A 24733-nucleotide genomic window follows, 5' to 3' on the forward strand; every position below is an offset into this window, starting at 1 on the left:
AAAAGAGACAGGTAAAATGCGCGCTAACCAAGGTTGCCAGGTGCACGGTGTTTCCTGCGACACATTGGTGCGGCTGGCTTCCGGGTTGGATGCGCGCTGTGTTAAGAAGCAGTGCGGCTTGGTTGGGTTGTGTATCGGAGGACGCAGGACTTTCAACCTTTGTCTCTCCCGAGCCCGTATGGGAGTTGTAGCGATGAGACAAGATAGTAGCTACTTATTTATACTTATTTATTAAACAATTGGATACCATGAAATTGGGGAGAAAAAGGGGTAAAAATGTTAAAAGAAGTGAGAATTGGCAAGAAAGCAAGAGAAAAGTGGAAATCAGAAAGAAAACATGAAGATAGAGAAAGAGAGAATGAAAGAGGGAATAAAAGAGAGTCAGTCTGCAACAGAGACGGGGATGCAGGCCATCTAGTGGGTTTAAGCATTAGCACACACACACACACACACACACACACACACACACACACACACACACACACACACACAGAAAAACTGACAAACACATTAGTTATGTATCCAGTAACAGTACAGTACCTACCAAGAGAAGTAGTCATGATGAAGAGACTTTCAGAGGACTATCCCACTGTGTCTGTCTGGAGAAAAACAGAGCTGTACACTGCCACTTCCACAGCTCCCTCTGTCTGTCTGCTAAACAGATCTTCTCTCGTTCTCTCTCGCACTCTCCCTCGCTCCTCTCCTCTCCCTCCCTCCTCTCTCTCTCTCTCTCTCTCTCTCTAAACTTGACTTATCTTTTTTTCTCCTGAATCGCCTTCCTTTGTCTCCTGTGGCTCAGCTGGTCTTGTCCATGTGGAGCTGAAGACTGTCTGCCTCCCTCCCGGCACAAATGAGAGACTCTTTTAAATGAGAGAACTGTATTTTCTCTCCCCCCACTCTATCACTCTCTCACTGCCCCTTTCTCCCCTCTTACTCTCTCTCTCTTCCCTCTTTCGCTCCTCTCTCTGTCTAGTTGCTCTATCGTAAGGCAGCAGTGTGAGCTCTGTTTGAACTCCTGTGGTTGGCAGCAGGCTGAATGAAGTCATTTAGGATCTGGAACAGAACAAAACAGACTAACCATGTTCCATTCCTCCACTCCCAGTTGGAAAATAGTTCCCTGTTAGCTACAGACTTGTTGTGACACTTCTTGAGTCCAAATTCTCTAGGAGGGAGCGAGGGAGGGAGGAGAGGAATAGGCCCCCTCCCCTTCTCTCTCTTCCCCTCCTTCTCTCTCACTGACCACTCTGCATTGTCTCCTACAATCTGTTTCCTCCAATCAAAAGGCCTTCCTGAAGTTCAGGGGTCGCTCGAGTCCTTTTAAGGCGGTGGAGGGTGTTGAACTCAGGGTTCTATAGCCTCTCTGTCAGGGCATGTGTCACTACTCCCACCATCTGCTGCCCAAACACACATACACACGCACACACGTGTGCACGCACAGGCATACACACAAACAGGCATGGAGACATACTGACCGTGTTTCCTGCTACGTAAAATCTGATTGTGTTAGATTGTGTATCTCTTTTTTACTACTAACATATGGTACTCGACTTGTCCTATTTTACTTGTCCTATTCTATCATCACAAGCTCTGCTTGCTGCTCGTCAGTCAGGAGTTACCGTTATGAGGAATGTGTATCTAACATCATGATCCCTGCTAGTACAGTATGTATCATTTATCTTATTACAGTACTTCTCATGGTTTACTGTAGTGAGTTAGGCTCTCCTTTCCCATGTCATTCTACAGCAGCACTACTCTACAGCTGTACTGTTAGCCAGCCTGCCAGCTTAGTAGAGTATGACACTGGCCCAGTCAGTGTAGTCAGCTCAGCTTTCCCCATTGTGACTGTGTCTGTGCCTCGATTTAGGTCGGCCAAAACTATAAATGGCGGTGTTCGTCTTAGCAATCTCATTGGAATAAAGACCTCCTCCATTCCTGTCATTATTGAAAGAGATTGCGATAATATCTTACATCTCAAAATAGGACTACTTAATGTTAGATCCCTCACTTCCAAGGCAGTCATAGTCAATGACCATAACCTTGATTTGATTGGCCTGACTGAAACATGGCTCAAGCCTAATGACTTTACTGTGTTAAATGAGGCCTCCCTTCCTTAATACACTAGTGTACCGCAAAGGTGCAGATGTTACTAACATTTATGACATCAAAACAAAAGACTGCGTTTTTGTATTTTGAGCTTCTAGTCATGAAATCTATGCAGCCTAAATCAATCACTTTTAATAGTATACAGTGTTCCTCACTGAGTTCCCTGAATTTCTATCAGAGCTTGTAGTCATCGCAGATAATATTCCAATTTTTGATTACTTCAATTTTCACATGGAAAAGTCCACAGACCCACTCCAAAAGGCCTTCGGAGCAATCATCAACTCAGTGGGTTTTGTCCAACATGTCCCCAGACCTACGCATTGCCACAGTCATACCCTGGATCTAGTTTTGTCCCGTGGAATAAATATTGTGGAACTAAATGTTTTTCCTCATAATCCTGGACTATTGGACCATCATCTTATAACCTTTGCAATCAAAACAAATCATCTACTCAGACCCCAAGCAAGCCGCACTATAAATTCTCAGACATCCCAAAGATTGCTAGATGCCCTTCCAGACTCCCTCCACCTACCCAAGGACATCGGAGTACAAAAATCAGTTAACCACCTAACCGAGGATCTAAATTGAACCTTGCGTAAAACCCTAGATGCAGTCGCACCTCTAAAAACAAAAAACATTTGTCACAATAAATGATCTCCCTGGTATACAGAAAATACCTGAGCACTGATGCAAGCTTCAAGAAAATTGAAACAGTAATGGCGCGCCACCAAACTGGAAGTCTTCTGACTGGCTTGGAAAGACAGTATGGTGCAATGTCGAGGAGCCTTCACTGCTGCTTGATCAGCCTACTTTTCCAAGCTAATTGAGGAGAATAAAAACAATCCAACATTTATTTTTGATACTGTTGCAAAACCAACTAAAAAGCACAATTTCCCAAAAGAAGATGGCCTTGACTTCAGCAGTGATGAATTCATGAACTTCTTTGACAAAAAGATCACGATCATTAGGAAGCAAATTACAGACTCCTCTTTGAATCTGCGTATTTCTCCAAAACGTGGGTCTGCACAGACCTGCCAGGACCTGGGATCAATAGAGACTATCAAGTTTTTTTATCCTGTATCTCTTGACACATTCACAAAAATAGTAATGTCCTCTAAACCTTCCTACTGGCCCCTATTCCAACTAAACTACTGAAAGAGCTACTTCCTGTGCTTGGCCCTCCTATGTTGAACAAAATAAACGGCTTCCTATCCTCCGGATGTGTACCAAACTCACTAAAAGTGGTAGTAACAAAGCCTCTCCTGAAAAAGCCAAACCTTGACCCAGAAAATGTGTAAAAAAAATAATATCAACTTATATCAAATCTCTCATTCCTCTAAAAAATGTTTGAAATAGCTGTTGCCCATTCATTGCCTTCCTGAAGACAAATAATGTATACAAAACGCTCCCGTCTGGTTTAAGACCCCATCATAGTCCCGAGACTGCACTCATGAAGGTGGTAAATGACCTTTTAATGGCATCAGACCAAGGCTCTGCATCTGTCCTCGGGCTCCTAGACCTGAGTGCGCTTTTGACATCATCGATCACCACATTCTTTTGGAGAGATTGGAAACCCTAATTGGTCTACACGGACAAGTTCTTGCCTGGTTTAGATCTTATCTGTCGGAAAGATATCAGTTAATCTCAGTGGGTGGTTTGTCCTAACAAATCATTTGTAAGTTTCAGTGTTCCTCAAGTTTCCGTTAGACTCTTGACTAGAACCAAAAAATGTGATCATATTACCCAAGTGCTAACCTCTGGCTTCCTGTTAAGGCTAGGGCTGATTAAGGTCTTACTGCAAACCTACACATCATTACATGGACTTGCTCCTACCTACATATCTCTCCGATTTTGTCCTTCCATACATACAGTACCTACACGTACGCTACGGTCACAAGATGCAGGCCTCCTTATTGTCCCTAGAACTTCTAAGCAAACAGCTGGAGGCAGGGCTTTCTCCTATAGAGATCAATTGTTATGGAATGGTCTGCCTATCTATATGAGAGACGCAGACTCGGTTTCAACCTTTAAGTCTTTACTGAAGATTCATCTCTTCAGTATGTCCAATGATTGAGTATAGTCTGACCCAGGGGTGTGAAGGTGAAGTGCGAGGAACTGGAGTGACAAACCGCCCGGCACTGCCTGGCCATCCCTAGGAGGGGTGCGTCATGTCATGCCAGGCTTTTTTCGCTATACTCGACTTGAGTGGGTTGATTCACTGACGGTGATCTTCCTGTCCAGTTATGCACACCCTTGGGCTCGTGTGGTGGAAGAGATCTTTTTAGGCTATACTCAGCCTTGTCTCAGGGTAGTAAGTTGGTGGTCTGTTGATATCCCTCTAGGAGTGTGGGGGCTGTGCTTTGGCAAAGTGGGTGGGGTTATATCCTGCCTGGTTGGTCCTGTCGGATAGGGCCACAGTGTCCCCCGACTCCCACTGTCTCAGCCTCCAGTATCTATACTGCAATAGTCTGTGTGCTGGGTGGCTAGGATCAGTCTGTCCTATCTGGTGAAATTCTCCTGTCTTATCTGGTGTCCTGTGTGAATTTAAGTATGCTCCCTCTAATTCTCCCATCTCTCTCTCCCTTCCCTCCCATCCTTTCCTGGAGGACCTGCGCCCTAAGACCATGCCTCAGGACTACCTGGCCTGATGACTCCCCATCCCTAGTCCACCTGGTCATACTGCTGATCCTGTTCCTGCTGTTTTGCCTGTGGCTATGGAACCCTGACCTGTTCACCAGACATGCTACCTTGTCCGGGACCTTTCTAGGCAGTTTGTCCTAGCCACCGTGCTTCTACATCTGCATTGCTTGCTTATTTGCTGTTTTAGGCTCTGTTTCTGTATAAGCACTTTGTGACATCTGCTGATATAAAAAGGGCTTTAAAAATACATTTGATTTGATAATCTACAGGTGGGAACCTGTGCTGGAGAGGCATGGGTGCAGGGAGGACATGTTTAGGAGTCGTTGCGTCTGGTGTTGCAGTAGTCACTCCCCACATCACAGCAGTGGCTCAGGGTAAAAATGTGATTATGATAATAGCAGTAAACACAATAACTAAAAATCATTAAGTGAAGGAATGTACAATGCCATCCAGGTCCTAATATGGCTGCCGAGTTTCCCAGACTAAGATGGGAAAACAGGAAGCTGTGTCTGCTCAGAAACTCTGCAGAGAAAAATACCTTTGTTCACTACTTTGTCCCAAATAGAACCCTATGACCTATATGGTGCACTACTTATGACCATGGACCATAGGGCTCTGGTCATAAGCAGTGCATTATAAAGGGTAAAGGGTGCCATTTGGGATGTGATGGTAAAAGGACCTCACACAACAGTCCTCTCTCAATGCACTCACCTTTTTTGTCTGGTAAATATATTGACACTAAACAGGCTGTTTTACTCTTTAAAGGTTGTGTTCTGCTGTTATCATTGTGTTTGATACAAAGCAGAGCGGGAACAGTCTAAACATCAGTCAGGAGGTTTGACATTCATTCTCCTTCTCAGTGAATGGGTTCCAGGGCCTGCTGCCTTGCCTTGTGAAGGTCACTGTTAGTCTGTATTAGACAGGGTCATGACTGATGTAGCCTAATTCAGGACTAACTGAAAGGTAAAAGGACTGAAAGGTGAATGCCTACTCTCGCACGCACGCACGCACCCTCCCTCTCTCTCTCTCTCTCTCTCTCTCTCACACACACACACAGCTAGTCTATTGAGTAAAATTGTGGTGGATATAAACGGCAGTATGAAGTCGACTGTTTACTTTGACCAAATTCCTTTTCAAAACAATGATAAAGCTTATGTACACACACACACACACACACACACACACACACACACACACACACACACACACACACACACACACACAGATTCCCTGCAGGATGTGTACCCTAGTGGTTTCTACAGGAAGTCAAACCAGCTACACCAACGATTATATATTATATTGACAAGATAGTTCAGTGACCGCTCTAACAATGAAAATACATGTCCTCAAAAATGGAAGGCAGGCGGCAGGAGGCGAGATCAGTTCGGACCATTCTAGCCAATGAGAGAGCAGATACTTGTGTGAACAACAGGCACAGCTCCGATATAAAGTTGTTTTTTTTCTCCAAAGTTGCCAAAATCCCAAGTGCGTCCACTTATATCAGTGCATTCGTAACAACATAACCATTAGGAAACTTCTACTCAATGAAATAAGCCTCACATAGCAAACTAGAAATTCAATTTTTGTTGACCAAATTAGACACTCTCAATTCCGTGGTCTTATTTTCGTTGACAGATTTTGGGCGGAGTAAACCCTCTCGCTTCGCCTCTTCCTCTCTGGCTACACTCAGCCCATCTCCCAGCAAGACAGGAAGTGAGTGTACATCCTGCCAACAGAGGTCACTTCCTCTCTTTACAGTGAACTAATTATAGCCTAATTTAAAGTATCAGCTGGACTGGCTTCTCTCAAAGGGATTGAATGAGAATAATCTCTTTATTTTCCCCAGTTACCCTGTTGTCACAGACCATAATATCCTAAACCGGACAATGAACACACAATGAATCTTACCAAACTCCTATCTTCTCCATATTAAGTTACCTATTCTTCTATAGTCTACATGGTTCCTGCACCTAGCCAAATCCCCCCATGCCCTCTTTCAGTATTACATAATGCAACCATGTGTGCATCATCAACGGAGAGGCCAGGTGCAGAGGGTATAGTGGGGGTATAACAGTGAGGATACAATTAAGCAATAAGGCCCGAGGGGGTGTGGTATATGGCAAATATACCCCGGCTAAGGGCTGTTCTTATGCACGACGCAATGCAGAGTGCCTGGATACAGCCATTAGCCATGGTATATTGGCCATATACCACAAACCCCCTAGGTGACTTATTGCTATTATAAACTGGTTACCAACGTAATTAGAGCAGTAAAAATACATGTTTTGACATTCGCATGGTATATCTGATATACAACATCTGTCAGCCAATCAGCATCCAGGAGCCAAACTACCTGGTTTATAATAGGTTATGCATGCCAGTTTAGGATTCCACCCTGCCTCTGAACCCTGGCCTGCAGCAATCACAGCGCTGTTTTTTGGGTTAACACTGGGTCTTCATTCCAACCAAGCAGAAACATCTCTCTCTCTCTCTCTCTCTCTTTATCTCTCTCTCTTTCTCCCACTCACACACACACACAGACACGCACGCATGCATGCATGCATGCACACACACACACACACACACACACACACACACACACACACACACACACACACACACACACACACACACACACAGTAACAGAGTGTAAATGTACCTTGTGATATTCCGCTCTTCTCCCAATGTCCTTCTCCTGGCCTCAAATAAGAGAACACTGGGAAATTTTTCACTGGGGAAGAGTGAAGATGTCTGTTCAGATATAATAACGCACACACATCTTTTAATAACAAAATGCACTCTCTCTTACCATAGGGCGTTGGAGGAGAGATAGGAAATGCTGGTGTGGACGGGGCTATGTCACAGCTGTCCGTTACTGGAGTCTGTCCTTCATAGTCCACACTGTCCATCCTGGAGAGACGACCACACTGTAACACAGACACACCAGAATGATAGACAGTCAGGCAGACAGACAGGCAGGCAGGCAGGCGGACAGACAGACAGACAGACAGACAGACAGACAGACAGACAGACAGACAGGCAGGCAGACCGACAGGCAGGCAGACAGGCAGACAGCTAGACAGACAGACCGACAGACAGGCAGACAGACAGATAGACAGGCGGACAGACAGACAGCTAGACAGACAGACCGACAGACAGCTAGACAGACAGACCGACAGACAGCTAGACAGACAGACCGACAGACAGCTAGACAGACAGACCGACAGGCAGATAGACAGACAGACCGACAGATAGACAGGCGGACAGACAGACAGACAGACAGGCAGGCAGACAGCTAGACAGATAGACCGACAGACAGCTAGACAGACAGGCAGACAGGCAGGCAGACAGGCAGACAGATAGACAGACAGGCAGACAGATAGACAGGGCAGACAGACAGACAGGCAGGCAGACAGGCAAGCAGACAGGCAAGCAGACAGACAGGCAAGCAGACAGACAGATAGACAGGTGGACAGACAGACAGACAGGCAGACAGCTAGACAGACCGACAGGCAGACAGACAGACAGACAGATAGATAGACAGACAGGCAGGCAGGCAGGCAGACAGATAGACAGACAGCCAAACAGACAGACAGGCAGGCAGACAGACAGGCGGACAGACAGGCAGGCAGGCAGACAGACAGGCAAACAGACAGGCAAACAGACGGACAGACAGACAGACAGGCGGACAGACAGGCAGACAGACAGGCAGACAGACAGGCAAACAGACAGGCAAACAGACAGGCAAACAGACAGACAGACAGGCAGACAGGTGGACAGGCAGACAGACAGGCAAACAGACAGGCAAACAGACAGACAGACAGACAGGCAGACAGGTGGACAGACAGACAGACAGACAGGCAGACAGACAGACAGACAGACAGACAGGCAGGCAGACAGACAGGCATAAAGGCAGACAGGCAGGAAGGCATAAAGGCAGACAGGCAGATAGACAGCAGACAGGCGGACAGACAAGCAGATAGACTGACATCAGTCTTGTGATCAGTGTGTGTAGCTACTCTCTGTGTTGTAATGTAAACAGTCAGGCCATTCATGCTGCCGTGCCATAAGAATGGGTGTGAGAGCAGACCTGTGGCCCAAATGGCACCCTATTCTCTATATAGTACATTACTTTTACCAGGGCCTGCTTAGCGCTCTGGCCCAAATAGTGCATTATATATGGAATTGAGTGCCATTTGGGACGCAGGCAAGGAATCTCAGCTATTTAGACAAACAGCCTGACCACTACAGTTCTGCTTCACTCAAACTAACACATTAACTACTGTACTATAAAGTTAATTCAATGTAAATTAATCACAAACTAAACCAGGTGTTTTTAAGGTAGATTAACCATGAACACAGTCAATTGTTTTAAAGTAGATTAACCATGAATATAGCCAGGTGTTTTTAAGGTAGATTAACCATGAACAAAGCCAGGTATGTTTAAGGTAGATTAACCATGAACATAGCGCCAGGTATGTTTAAGGTATATTAACCATGAACATAGTGCCAGGTGTTTTTACTAACCGCATGATCATGATCAGGGAAAAAACTCCTAGCGTAATGACTACTACATGACTACTGAGTATGTATGTGGTATAACAGTTGTTGAGTAACCAGTAGGGGCTGGTAGAGGGTGGTGTGTGTACCTGGGTGGGCTGTAGGTTGGGGTGCTGCTGTGTGTGTGTGTGTGTGTGTGTGTGTGTGTGTGTGTGTGTGTGTGTGTGTGTGTGTGTGTGTGTGTGTGTGTGTGTGTGTGTGTGTGTGTGTGTGCGCGTGTGGACCTGGGAGGGAGGTAGGTTGGGCCTGTAGATCGGAGCGTTCTGGAATGTCTGTGCTCCGCCCCAACCAGGACTGCAGAATCCTGGGTAATCAGTGACATCACTGTCCTGTCTGTGCTTCCAGCCTGAAAAGAGAGAGGCAGAGAAATATAAAATGAGCGGGTGAGAAATTCAGAGAAGGACAGAGAGAGAGAGGGAGAGAGAGTAAGAAACAGACAGAGAGAGAGAGGGAGAGAGAGGAAGAAACAGACAGAGAGAGAGAGGGAGAGAGAGTAAGAAACAGACAGAGAGAGAGATGGAGAGAGAGGAAGAAACAGACAGAGGGAGAGAGAGTAAGAAACAGACAGAGAGAGAGATGGAGAGAGAGGAAGAAACAGACAGAGAGAGAGAGGGAGAGAGAGGAAGAAACAGACAGAGAGAGAGAGGGAGAGAGAGTAAGAAACAGACAGAGAGAGAGAGGGAGAGAGAGGAAGAAACAGACAGAGAGAGAGAGGGAGAGAGAGTAAGAAACAGAGAGAGAGAGAGAGGGAGAGAGAGTAAGAAACAGACAGAGAGAGAGAGGGAGAGAGAGTAAGAAACAGACAGAGAGAGAGAGGGAGAGAGAGGAAGGAACAGGCAGAGAGAGAGAGGGAGAGAGAGTAAGAAACAGACAGAGAGAGAGAGGGAGAGAGAGGAAGAAACAGACAGAGAGAGAGGGAGAGAGAGGAAGAAACAGACAGAGAGAGAGGGAGAGAGAGGAAGAAACAGACAGAGAGAGAGAGGGAGAGAGAGGAAGAAACAGACAGAGAGAGAGGGAGAGAGAGGAAGAAACAGACAGAGAGAGAGAGGGAGAGAGAGTAAGAAACAGACAGAGAGAGAGGGAGAGAGAGTAAGAAACAGACAGAGAGTAAGAAACAGACAGAGAGAGAGAGGGAGAGAGAGGAAGAAACAGGCAGAGAGAGAGAGGGAGAGAGAGGAAGAAACAGGCAGAGAGAGAGAGGGAGAGAGAGGAAGAAACAGAGAGAGAGAGAGAGGGAGAGAGAGGAAGAAACAGACAGAGAGAGAGAGGGAGAGAGAGGAAGAAACAGGCAGAGAGAGAGAGGGAGAGAGAGGAAGAAACAGACAGAGCGAGAGAGGGAGAGAGAGGAAGAAACAGACAGAGAGAGAGGGAGAGAGAGGAAGAAACAGACAGAGAACGAGAGGGAGAGAGAGGAAGAAACAGAGAGAGCGAGAGGGAGAGAGAGGAAGAAACATACAGAGAGAGAGAGGGAGAGAGAGGAAGAAACAGACAGAGAGAGAGAGGAAGAAACAAACAGAGAGAGAGGGAGAGAGGAAGAAACAGACAGAGAGAGAGAGGGAGAGAGAGGAAGAAACAGACAGAGAGAGAGAGGGAGAGAGAGGAAGAAACAGACAGAGAGAGAGAGGGAGAGAGAGGAAGAAACAGACAGAGAGAGAGGGAGAGAGAGGAAGAAACAGACAGAGAGAGAGAGGGAGAGAGAGGAAGAAACAGGCAGAGAGAGAGAGGGAGAGAGAGTAAGAAACAGGCAGAGAGAGAGAGGGAGAGAGAGGAAGAAACAGGCAGAGAGAGAGGGAGAGAGAGGAAGAAACAGACAGAGAGAGAGAGGGAGAGAGAGGAAGAAACAGACAGAGAGCGAGAGGGAGAGAGAGGAAGAAACAGACAGAGAGCGAGAGGGAGAGAGAGGAAGAAACAGACAGAGAGAGAGGGAGAGAGAGGAAGAAGCAGAAAGAGAGAGAGAGAGGGAGAGAGAGTAAGAAACAGACAGAGAGAGAGAGGGAGAGAGAGGAAGAAACAGACAGAGAGAGAGAGGGAGAGAGAGTAAGAAACAGACAGAGAGAGAGAGAGGGAGAGAGAGTAAGAAACAGACAGAGAGAGAGAGGGAGAGAGAGGAAGAAACAGACAGAGAGAGAGGGAGAGAGAGGAAGAAACAGACAGAGAGCGAGAGAGGGAGAGAGAGGAAGAAACAGACAGAGAGAGAGGGAGAGAGAGGAAGAAACAGACAGAGAGCGAGAGGGAGAGAGAGGAAGAAACAGGCAGAGAGCGAGAGAGGGAGAGAGAGGAAGAAACAGACAGAGAGAGAGGGAGAGAGAGGAAGAAACAGACAGAGAGAGAGAGGGAGAGAGAGGAAGAAACAGACAGAGAGAGAGGGAGAGAGAGGAAGAAACAGACAGAGAGAGAGGGAGAGAGAGGAAGAAACAGACAGAGAGAGAGGGAGAGAGAGTAAGAAACAGACAGAGAGAGAGGGAGAGAGAGTAAGAAACAGACAGAGAGAGAGAGGGAGAGAGAGTAAGAAACAGGCAGAGAGAGAGAGGGAGAGAGAGGAAGAAACAGGCAGAGAGAGAGAGGGAGAGAGAGTAAGAAACAGACAGAGAGTAAGAAACAGACAGAGAGAGAGAGGGAGAGAGAGGAAGAAACAGGCAGAGAGAGAGAGGGAGAGAGAGGAAGAAACAGGCAGAGAGAGAGAGGGAGAGAGAGGAAGAAACAGAGAGAGAGAGAGAGGGAGAGAGAGGAAGAAACAGAGAGAGAGAGAGAGGGAGAGAGAGGAAGAAACAGACAGAGAGAGAGAGGGAGAGAGAGGAAGAAACAGGCAGAGAGAGAGAGGGAGAGAGAGGAAGAAACAGACAGAGCGAGAGAGGGAGAGAGAGGAAGAAACAGACAGAGAGAGAGGGAGAGAGAGGAAGGAACAGGCAGAGAGAGAGAGGGAGAGAGAGTAAGAAACAGACAGAGAGAGAGAGGGAGAGAGAGGAAGAAACAGACAGAGAGAGAGGGAGAGAGGAAGAAACAGACAGAGAGAGAGGGAGAGAGAGGAAGAAACAGACAGAGAGCGAGAGGGAGAGAGAGGAAGAAACAGAGAGACGAGAGGGAGAGAGAGGAAGAAACAGACAGAGAGAGGGAGGGAGAGAGAGGAAGAAACAGACAGAGAGAGAGAGGAAGAAACAAACAGAGAGAGAGGGAGAGAGGAAGAAACAGACAGAGAGAGAGAGGGAGAGAGAGGAAGAAACAGACAGAGAGAGAGAGGGAGAGAGAGGAAGAAACAGACAGAGAGAGAGAGGGAGAGAGAGGAAGAAACAGACAGAGAGAGAGGGAGAGAGAGGAAGAAACAGACAGAGAGAGAGAGGGAGAGAGAGGAAGAAACAGGCAGAGAGAGAGAGGGAGAGAGAGTAAGAAACAGGCAGAGAGAGAGAGGGAGAGAGAGGAAGAAACAGGCAGAGAGAGAGGGAGAGAGAGGAAGAAACAGACAGAGAGAGAGAGGGAGAGAGAGGAAGAAACAGACAGAGAGCGAGAGGGAGAGAGAGGAAGAAACAGACAGAGAGCGAGAGGGAGAGAGAGGAAGAAACAGACAGAGAGAGAGGGAGAGAGAGGAAGAAGCAGAAAGAGAGAGAGAGAGGGAGAGAGAGTAAGAAACAGACAGAGAGAGAGAGGGAGAGAGAGGAAGAAACAGACAGAGAGAGAGGGAGAGAGAGTAAGAAACAGACAGAGAGAGAGAGAGGGAGAGAGAGTAAGAAACAGACAGAGAGAGAGAGGGAGAGAGAGGAAGAAACAGACAGAGAGAGAGGGAGAGAGAGGAAGAAACAGACAGAGAGCGAGAGAGGGAGAGAGAGGAAGAAACAGACAGAGAGAGAGGGAGAGAGAGGAAGAAACAGACAGAGAGCGAGAGGGAGAGAGAGGAAGAAACAGGCAGAGAGCGAGAGAGGGAGAGAGAGGAAGAAACAGACAGAGAGAGAGGGAGAGAGAGGAAGAAACAGACAGAGAGAGAGGGAGAGAGAGGAAGAAACAGACAGAGAGAGAGGGAGAGAGAGGAAGAAACAGACAGAGAGAGAGGGAGAGAGAGGAAGAAACAGACAGAGAGAGAGAGGGAGAGAGAGTAAGAAACAGACAGAGAGAGAGAGGGAGAGAGAGTAAGAAACAGACAGAGAGAGAGACGGAGAGAGAGTAAGAAACAGGCAGAGAGAGAGAGGGAGAGAGAGTAAGAAACAGGCAGAGAGAGAGAGGGAGAGAGAGTAAGAAACAGACAGCGAGAGAGAGGGAGAGAGAGGAAGAAACAGACAGAGAGAGAGGGAGAGAGAGGAAGAAACAGACAGAGAGAGAGAGGGAGAGAGAGGAAGAAACAGACAGAGAGAGAGAGGGAGAGAGAGGAAGAAACAGACAGAGAGAGAGGGAGAGAGAGGAAGAAACAGACAGAGAGAGAGAGGGAGAGAGAGGAAGAAACAGACAGAGAGAGAGAGGGAGAGAGAGGAAGAAACAGACAGAGAGAGAGGGAGAGAGAGAGAGGAAGAAACAGACAGAGAGCGAGAGGGAGAGAGAGGAAGAACACATAAAAACACTAAATACTGTAAAATTGCCTAGGGTCTAGAAGCTCTATCGGCGCAATTTTTCAAGATTTCAAAACTAACTAAATCACAGACATCACAACTGTTCAACACCCAGTTTTACCAGAACAACAATACTGTGTGTGGTGAACCCAGTAACAGTGTTATGTAATTATTATCAAACCTCAACCATCCTCAGAAGACGTAATATCTGTTCCCTTTAGAAAACACCACACAAATCAATCTCCTAAGCCACACCACCTCCACCACTAACAACAACAATAACTGACCGCACTGTAGGAAAAATAACTTGAGGAGAATGGGGAGAGAGTGGGTGTGACAGAGGGGAGAGGGTGAGATAGAGAGAGAAGAATATGAGCAGCACAAGGGCTACATTACAAGAACAGGAGTGAAGTTAAGCATGTACATCAGAGCAACTTGATCAGTTGGACCCAGTCCCAGACAGATGGAAAGAGAACATCTGGAAATGTTTGGGAATCTAGCATAAAGACCGTGTGTGTCGGTATCTACCATAGAGAGTAAACACACATTCCCAAATCCAGTTCAGGTGTTTTGGAAACCCTGCACTCCAGGGAAGACCTGCTCCGATTACAGAATGACGGTAATTCCAGACACTCTTCCGAACACCCCACTGAGGACCTTGCAGTAACTCACAGTGATTCATATCGCCATGGCAGCCAGATTCATATTCATATCAATGACAGCACGCTTTGAAGTGATGCAGAGGAAGGGAAACGCCATTGAGTAGCAACACGCATGTCCCACCCATACAGTACATACAGTACAGCACATACAGTACAATACATACAGTGCAGTACATACAGTACATACAGCAAATACATTACAGTACATACAGTACCGCACATACAGTACATACATTACAGTACATACAGTACATACATTACAGTACATACAGCACATACAGTAGAGTACATACAGCACATACATTACAGTACATACAGTACAGTACATACAGTACATACAGCAAATACATTACAGTACATACAGTACCGCACATACATTACAGTACATACAGTACATACATTACAGTACATACAGTACATACATTACAGTACATAGAGTACATACAGCACATACATTACAGTACATACAGTACAGTACATACAGTACATACAGCAAATACATTACAGTACATACAGTACCGCACATACATTACAGTACATACAGTACAGCACATGCATTACAGTGCATACAGTACAGCACATACATTACAGTACATACAGTACATACATTACAGTACGTGCAGTACATACAGCACAGTACATACAGCACATGCATGACAGTACATACAGTACAGTACATCTATTACAGTACATACAGTACATACAGTACAGCACACACAGTACATACAGTACAGTAAATATAGCACATACAGTACAGTCCACACAGTACATATAGTACAGTACATACATTACAGTACATACAGTACATGCATTACAGACATACAGTACAGCATAAACATTACAGTACATACAGTACATACAATACAGTACATACAGAACAGTACATACAGCACATAAATTACAGTACATACAGTACAGCACATACATTACAGTACATACAGTACACACATTACAGTGCATACAGCTCCGTACATACAGTACATACATGACAGCACATACAGTGCAGTACATATATTACAGTACATACAGTACATACAGCACATACAGCACAGCACATACATCACAGTACATACATTACAGTACATACATTACAGCACATACAGTACAGTACATACAGTACAGCACATACAGTACATACAGAACAGTATATACAGTACAGTACATACAGAACATACAATACATACATTACAGTACATACAGTACATACAATACAGCACAGTACATACAGCACAAAAATTACAGTACATACAGTACATACAGTATATACATTACAGTAAATACAGCACATACATTACAGGACATACAGGACATACAGTACAGTACATACAGTACATATATTACCATACATACTGTACATATATTACAGTACATACAGTATATACAGTACAGTACACACAGCACATACATTACCTGTACATACAGTACAAACATTAGAGTACATACAACACATTCATTACAGACATACAGTACAGTACAGCACAAACATTACAGTACATACAGTACATACATTACAGAACATACAGCACATACATTACAGTACATACAGTACATATAGTACAGCACATGCATTACAGTACATACATTACATACATTACAGTACATACAGCACAGTACATTCAGTACATACATGACAGTACATACAGTATATACATTACAGTAAATACAGTACATACAGCACAGTAAATACAGCACATACATTACAGGACATACAGTACATACAGTACATATATTACCATACATACTGTACATATATTACAGTACATACAGTATATACAGTACAGTACACACAGCACATACATTACAGTACATACAGTACAAACATTAGAGTACATACAACACATTCATTACAGACATACAGTACAGTACAAACATTACAGTACATACAGTACATACATTACAGAACATACAGTACATACAGTACAGTACATACAGTACATACATTACAGTACATACAGTACAGCACATACAGTACATACAGCACATACAGTACATATAGTACAGCACATGCATTACAGTACATACATTACATACATTACAGTACATACAGCACAGTACATTCAGTAAATACATGACAGTACATACAGTACATATATTACAGTACATACAGTACAGCACATACAGTACAGTACATACAGTACATACAGCACATTAAATACAGCACATACATTACAGTACATACATTACAGTACATACAGTACATACACTACAGTACATACAGTATATACAGTACAGTACATACAGTGCAGTACATAAGTACATACAGTACATACAGTACAATAAAGGTGAGGAACAGGGCTGCAACCACCAAAACACTTGCCCTGTCTCGTCTACCTGTTCTGTCTACTCTACCTGCTCTGTCTACCCTACCTGCTCTGTCTACACTACCTGTTCTGTCTACCCTACCTGCTCTGTCTACCCTACCTGCTCTGTCTACTCTCCCTGCTCTGTCTACCCAACCTGCTCTGTCTCTTCTACCTGCTCTGTCTACACTACCTAATCTATCTACTCTACCTGCTCTGTCTACACTACCTGCTCTGTCTACTCTACCTGCTCTGTCTACCCTACCTGCTCTGTCTACTCTACCTGCTCTGTCTAGCCAACCTGCTCTGTCTCTTCTACCTGCTCTGTCTACACTACCTAATCTATCTACTCTACCTGCTCTGTCTACACTACCTGCTCTGTCTACTCTACCTGATCTGTCTACACTACCTAATCTATCTACTCTACCTGCTCTGTCTACTCTACCTGCTCTGTCTACACTACCTGCTCTGTCTACTCTACCTGATCTGTCTACACTACCTGCTCTGCCTACTCTACCTGATCTGTCTACACTACCTGCTCTGCCTACACTACCTGCTCTGTCTACTCTACCTGATCTGTCTACTCTACCTGATCTGTCTACACTACCTGATCTGTCTACACTACCTGATCTGTCTACACTACCTGTTCTGTCTACTCTACCTGCTCTGTCTACTCTACCTGCTCTGTCTACTCTACCTGCTCATTCTACTCTACCTGCTCTATCTACTCTACCTGATCTGTCTACTCTACCTGCTCTGTCTACACTACCTGCTCTGTCTACTCTACCTGCTATGTCTACTCTACCTGCTCTGTCTACTCTACCTGATCTGTCTACACTACCTGCTCTGCCTACTCTACCTGATCTGTCTACACTACCTGCTCTGCCTACACTACCTGCTCTGTCTACTCTACCTGATCTGTCTACTCTACCTGATCTGTCTACACTACCTGATCTGTCTACACTACCTGATCTGTCTACACTACCTGTTCTGTCTACTCTACCTGCTCTGTCTACTCTACCTGCTCTGTCTACTCTACCTGCTCATTCTACTCTACCTGCTCTATCTACTCTACCTGATCTGTCTACTCTACCTGCTCTGTCTACACTACCTGCTCTGTCTACTCTACCTGCTCTGTCTACTCTACCTGCTCTGTCTACTCTACCTGCTCATTCTACTCTACCTGCTCTATCTACTCTACCTGATCTGTCTACTCTACCTGCTCTGTCTACACTACCTGCCCTGTCTACTCTACCTGCTCGTTCTACACTACCTGCTCTGTCTACACTACCTGATCTGTCTACTCTACCTGCTCTGTCTACACTACCTGCAGTCACCTGAACTGAAATCAACACGCTTGGCTCTAGATTACACCCATCTAAACATACTTTACATTGTTTGCAAGATCAGACATAACTATAATCTAAGTGTTCATATTCGGAAGTTGCTTTCATTTCAGCGCAACTAATTTCTAAACATTTCAACTGTATTAAAATACAGTTTACTCCACCAAAAATGTGTTCTTATAGATTCAACAGAAAGACAATATATTCATTTGAGCCTATTTCAGCCATTGCTGTGTTTTTTTTTTGGACAGGTCATTACAACATTTCTGCATTAGTAATGTTAACAGGGAAAAAAACAAAAGGCACGAGCAATAAAAGTATAAAAGAGTCATAGGAGTAAAATTAAAGCAATCAACCCTGCAAGATTTAAGTGACAATAGGATTTTGCACCCTCAAACACAGGAATTAGATGTCTGAAAAATCCATCCTCAGGTGGGTGGGGCATGTTCGTTGCTACTCAATGGTGTCTCCCTTCCTCTGCATCACTTCAAAGCTGTCATCGCGACAAGAATCTGGCTGCCATGGCGATATGAATCACGGTGAATTACTGTGAGGCCCTCAGTGGAGTGTTCGGAAGGGTGTCTGGAATTACCGTCATTCTGTAATCGGAGCAGGTCTTCCCTGGAGTGCAGGGTTTCCAAAACACCTGAACTGGATTTGGGAATGTGTGTTTACTCTCTATGGTAGATACCGACACACAGTCTTTATGCTAGATTCCCAAATAATTCAAGATGTTCTCCTTCCATCTGTCTGGGACTGGGTCCAACTGATCAAGTTGCTCTGATGTACATGCTTAACTTCACTCCTGTTGTTGTAATGTAGCCCTTGTGCTGCTCATATTCACCTCTTTATATTATTTCTCTAATCTTGATATTGAATATTGAATCGTTGGGAAAGAGCTTTTAAGAAAGCATTTCACTGTACTGTTTCACTGTACTGCCTTCTGTATCATGTGCACATGACAAATAAACTTGAAATAAACACACCGGACAGAACTAGCAGGGGGTAGCTAGGAAGGTAGAGGAACAAACCCCTCACTGATCATACTGTATGACTGGAAGTCAAAGTTCATATTTTTACCTTTACAGTATAACTTAGTTGTCACAATATCCCCTTGTCCTGAAACATACAGTACATACAGTAGAGTACAATATAGTACAGTACATAGAGTACATACTGTAGAGTACATATAGTACAGTACATACAGTACAGTACAATACATACAGTACATACAGTACAATACATACAGTATAGTATGGTAGGGTACAGTATAGTACAGTACATACAGTACATACCGTAATATGCAGTACATACAGTACAGTACATACAGTACAGTACATGCAGTAAAGTGCATACAGTACATGCAGCACAGTACATTAATACAGTACAGTACCTACATTACAGTACATACAGTACAGTACATACATTATAGTACATACAGTAATATACAGTATAGCATATACAGTACTTACATTACAGTACATACAGTACAGTACATAGAGTACAGTACAGTACATAGAATACAGTATATACAGCACAGTACATAGTACAGCACATACAGTACAGTACATTCAGTACAGAATAGTACATACAGTACAGTACATAGAGTACATACAGTACAGTACATACAGTACAGTACAATACATACAGTACATTTCAGTTCCACCTGCAACAACTACAGCTAAGTTTGATTGGGTTCTGCTATAGTACATGTACTCCTGGCTGTGAAGACATTTCTTCCAGTCGCTTAAAAAATATTTTAAAGATTTTTTTTTTTTTTTGTCATTTACTGTACTGTACTTATGAGGCCCTGATTTTACACTGCTTATATAGAAGTATCTATTACCGGCTTAAGCAAACTTTTACACCCACTCAGCAAACACAGTGGACAAGCCCTGGACCATGCCAGACTTCCCTTGGTTAGAAGGGTAGTTTCACAGCCAGGCAGTGTTACATTAAGGTGTATAAAGTGTCTGTGTTGAACTCTGCTATGAGAACATGTCCAAACCTAGCTCTTTACCTGCACCACTCTAAACATCTGAAAACTGGAACAACTTTATTTTCTTTAGCCTGGCATCTGGAATCATGTCACTGAGTCAGTCACTGAGTCAGTCAGTCAGTCACTGAGTCAGTCAGTCAGTCAGTCACTGAGTCAGTCAGTCAGTCACTGAGTCAGTCAGTCAGTCACTGAGTCAGTCAGTCAGTCACTGAGTCTGTCAGTCAGTCAGTCAGTCACTGAGTCAGTCAGTCAGTCAGTCACTGAGTCAGTCAGTCAGTCAGTCACTGAGTCAGTCAGTCAGTCACTGAGTCAGTCAGTCACTGAGTCAGTCAGTCAGTCAGTCACTGAGTCAGTCACTGAGTCAGTCAGTCAGACAGTCACTGAGTCAGTCAGTCGGTCAGACAGTCACTGAGTCAGTCAGTCAGTCACTGAGTCAGTCAGTCAGACAGACAGACAGATGTTTTATGGTATGTCTCTGAGGGATTCCACAATGGAAATCTTTAACAGTACAGCTGTAATGTATAAGCCCACTGTTGATCTGTTTCCTTTACATGTCCTTCCATAACCCCGCCTCTGTGAGATGGGGCCTCATAAATGTGATAATTCTACTGTTACTGAGGACAATAGACTGGAACATGGGAGGGAATAAACCTTGTGATTCTACTGTACATTTCCTTGTGATTCTACTGTATCTCAAATACATTTATTAAATTAACAGACACACAGGTATTTAATTTCAACAGGTTTCTATCTATCAGGTTTCTATTCTATCAATGGTACCCCGCTCTGCTAATATGGTCTTACCTGATTGGCTGGCGTTGGCATGTGTCATCGTATGGTTGTTACCATTGGTGTAGAGGGAGGTGGAGAGAGCAAAGGGGAGGGGTGTGTGTCGGGTGGGAACAGGTATGAAGGTGGGGTCCAGATCTAGGATCAGCTGGTTAAGCTGCTCGATGGACTCATCAATGTCTGTGGCTAACGAGGCAAGCTCCTCCTGCCCGCAAGGTTCCCCTGAGGGCAACGGTGTATGGGTGGTGTGTGAGGCGTGTGTGTGACTGTCTGTCTGTACGGGCGACCCCACCCCTCCCTCCACTCCTCTCTTCACCGACTCTCTGCTGCTGCTCCCCCTATTGGGCATGTCTGGAAGTGGCAAGGTGTTTGGACCAATCAGAGAAAGTGTTTCCACAGGGCTGTCCTGCCCCCTGACGACTATCTGCTGCTGCTGCACCCATGATTGGGTGGAGGGGGTGGAGTATCCACTTCCACTCTGGACCAATCCCTGGGCTTCAGGTATGCTCTCAGAGGAGAACGAGCCAATGCTAGCCTCGGGGCTAACCTCGTCATCATAAAGGATGTCTGACTCCCTCTCGCTAGGAGAGGCCTTCACAGGCTGCCCTAACCCAGCCTCATCCCCCTCCATCTCACTCGTTGCGTTACAGGAGGCTGGGAGGTCAGTTATATCCTCCAGATGAGGTTCCAGGCCGACCCCAGATAGTAGCCGCCTGAGCTGGGTAAGTTCGTCTTGACTGGGCCCTCTCTTGGGGCTCACTGCAGTAATACCTCCGGTCTTCTGGGAGGCGATAGAGAGGCCTGAGTCTTTGCTGGCTGAAAGTTTAAGGTCACTGGGGATAGGGCAGCTGGTTGCCAGGTGAAACGGAGCTCCTTCGTCACTACTTCCCTTCCTTACTCTGGCGGATAGGTTGCCATCGACAGGGCCCGGAATACGAGGCAGAGCTGAGTAAGAGGAGGAGAGGAAGAGTAAGACAGACAGCCATAACAAATAGTGAATATTTACACACATACTCACATCTACTTAGTCACACATATTACACGCTTTACAACCTACAACCCTCACCCTCCTGTCTTAGTCATCCTCTGACACACACATTCACAGATACATACACACACACACAGACGTTTGCCTTGTCTCCAGACCAGACACACTGCATCTAGATAACAGCAGTGTCTTTGTGTGAGCTCTACATTGCGTGTGTGTCTTTATCTGCATAGTTGCTTCTGTCTCAGAAAGAACACACCAAGCCTGACAGAGCAGAGGACCCCTCCCTCCACCTGGGCTCTGATATGACAGATAGCACGGCATTAGTCTGTTAGCTAGCGTGTTCACAGTCAACCACCAGCACCATTCAATATGCAGGCAACACAAACACATGCTACATCACATCGCCTAACACCTAGCTCACCCAGACCAGAATGGAATACATGGAATATGAATGAACAAATGAAGAATCTTAAGCCTATGGGACACAGACACTTTGGACAAGCCTATGGGACACAGACACTTTGGAAAAGCAGAAAGGAGAGACAAAATAACAGAGACAGTGAGTGATCAATGAGGTACTGTGAGAGGACACGGGTGGCAAGCTCAAACACACACACACACGTGACCTCTGAAGTGTAACCCTAACGTCAGAGTAAACCAGGAAAGACAAGTGGCTACTGCTGAGTCTCTACTCAGCTTTATAAAACTCCACAAAAAATTAAACACAAACAATTTCCTCACATACAGTGCTTCAAATCAAATCAAAATCAAATCAAATCAAATCAAATTTTATTTGTCACATACACATGGTTAGCAGATGTTAATGCGAGTGTAGCGAAATGCTTGTGCTTCTAGTTCCGACAATGCAGTAATAACGAGCAAGTAATCTAACTAACAATTCCAAAAAAAACTACTGTCATACACAGTGTAAGGGGATAAAGAATATGTACATAAGGATATATGCAAAAGTATTCAGACCCCCTGGATTTCTTTATGGTTTATTGTGTTAGAACGTGGGATTAAAATAGATTTTTGTCTACACAAAATACTCTAATGTCAAAGAGGAAGAAAAAACAATTGTATTTTTTGATAAAACATTTTTTTATCATAACAAAATGATATTCATTGCATAAGTATTCACCTCCTTTGCTTAGGCAAGCCAAAATGAGTTCAGGAGTCAAATTTGGTTTAACAAATCACATAATAAGTTACATGGACTCACTCTGTGTGAAATAATAGGGCTTGACATGGTTTTTGAATGAATTCCCCTTCATCTGCCCCTCATACATACAACATCTGTAAGGTCCCTCAGTCAAGTATTGCATTTCTAGCATAGATACAACTACAAAGACCAGGGAGCTTTGAGAAAGCCTCATAAAGAAGGGCAGTGATTGGTAGATGGGTAACAATAACAAACCAGACATTGACTATATCTTCATGCATGGTCAAGTTAATACTTATGCTGTGGATGATGTATTAAAGCACCCAGACACATCAACGATACAGACGACCTTCTGAACTGAACTGCAGGACAGGAATGAAACTGCTCAGGGATGTTACCATGAGGACATTGGTGATTTTAAAACAGCTACAGAGTTCAATGGCTGAGGATGGATCAACAACATTGTTGTGACTCCACAATAATGACCTAAAGAAGAAGAATACAAACATACAAAATGTTCCAAAACATGCATCTTCTATGCAACAAGGCGCTAAAGTAATACTGAAAAGAACAAAAATAGCAAAGGAATATAGTTTTTGGCATAAATGCAAAGCCTTATATTTGGGGCAAATCCAACACAACACATCACTGAGATACTGCCTCCTTATTTTCAAGCATGGTGGCTGCATCATGGTATGGGTATGCTTGACATCGGCAAAGACTGTGTAGTTTTTCAGGATGAAAAGAAACGAGATGGAACTAAGTACAGGTAAAACACTAGAGGAAAAGCTGCTTTAGTCTGCTTTACACCAGACACTGGGAGAGGAATTCACCTTTCAGCAGGATAATAACCTAGCCAAATCTACACTGGAGTTGCTTACCAAGAAGACAGTGAATGTTCCTGACTGGCCAAGTCACCATTTTGACTTAAATTTGCTTGAAAATCTATGGCAAGACTTGAAAATTGTTGTCCAACATTTTGACAGAGCTTGAAGAATTTTGAAAGAAATAATGGACAAATGTTGCACAATCCAGGTGTGCAAAGCTTTTAAAGACTTACCCAAGAAGACTCACAGCTGTAATCGATGCCAGAGGTGTTTCTAACATGAACTGACTCAGGGAGCTGACACCTCTGCAACAACTAGATTTGAAGTATTTTATTTCATTTAAAAGTGGAATTTAAAAGTGGAATTTTTCAACCACTTTGACATTACAGGGTATTTTGTGTAGATTGTTGTAAAACAGTACAATGAAATCAATTTTAATCCCACTTTGTAACACAATAAACTGTGAAGAATTCCAATGGGTCTGAACACTTTTGCAAGGCACTATATAGGATGATCTGGGGTAATCTGTTACTGTAAAAAAATAAAAAATAAACTTCCTGCAACAACACATGCATAGTAGCATACAGTGTGGTATGAAATTGCACCAGATGTTGATATTAGATAACACACACACAATTTCCTCCATCTGTGGGAAACTGTTGAGACATTTCCACCCTGAAGAGCAACAATAACATACTCTTACTGTAACAACACATGTATAGTAACATACACTCCTAGTGTATGTTACTAAACAATGTACTATCTAGAACTATCTATAAAATGTACTATCTAGAACTGTATTTGGTTATTTGGCAGTATTAT

The 24733-nt window shown here is 44.3% G+C and overlaps 1 protein-coding gene across 3 annotated transcripts in view; it reads right to left on the reverse strand.

The window, feature by feature from the left end:
* Positions 1-24733, reverse strand: part of LOC112251324 (tensin-3) — a 97268-nt gene that overhangs the window by 23605 nt on the left and 48930 nt on the right. For all 3 annotated transcript variants that reach the window (XM_042322330.1, XM_042322329.1, XM_042322328.1), the window contains exons 13-16: positions 20947-21876; positions 9528-9649; positions 7553-7670; positions 7403-7474 (exon numbers count right to left, since the gene is read on the reverse strand). In XM_042322330.1, the coding sequence (XP_042178264.1) occupies positions 7403-7474; positions 7553-7670; positions 9528-9649; positions 20947-21876 (1242 nt within the window). The remainder of the gene's footprint in view (positions 1-7402; positions 7475-7552; positions 7671-9527; positions 9650-20946; positions 21877-24733) is intronic.

The sequence above is a fragment of the Oncorhynchus tshawytscha genome, linkage group LG05, assembly GCF_018296145.1.
Source record: "Oncorhynchus tshawytscha isolate Ot180627B linkage group LG05, Otsh_v2.0, whole genome shotgun sequence".
In the NCBI taxonomy this organism is placed as follows: domain Eukaryota; kingdom Metazoa; phylum Chordata; class Actinopteri; order Salmoniformes; family Salmonidae; genus Oncorhynchus; species Oncorhynchus tshawytscha.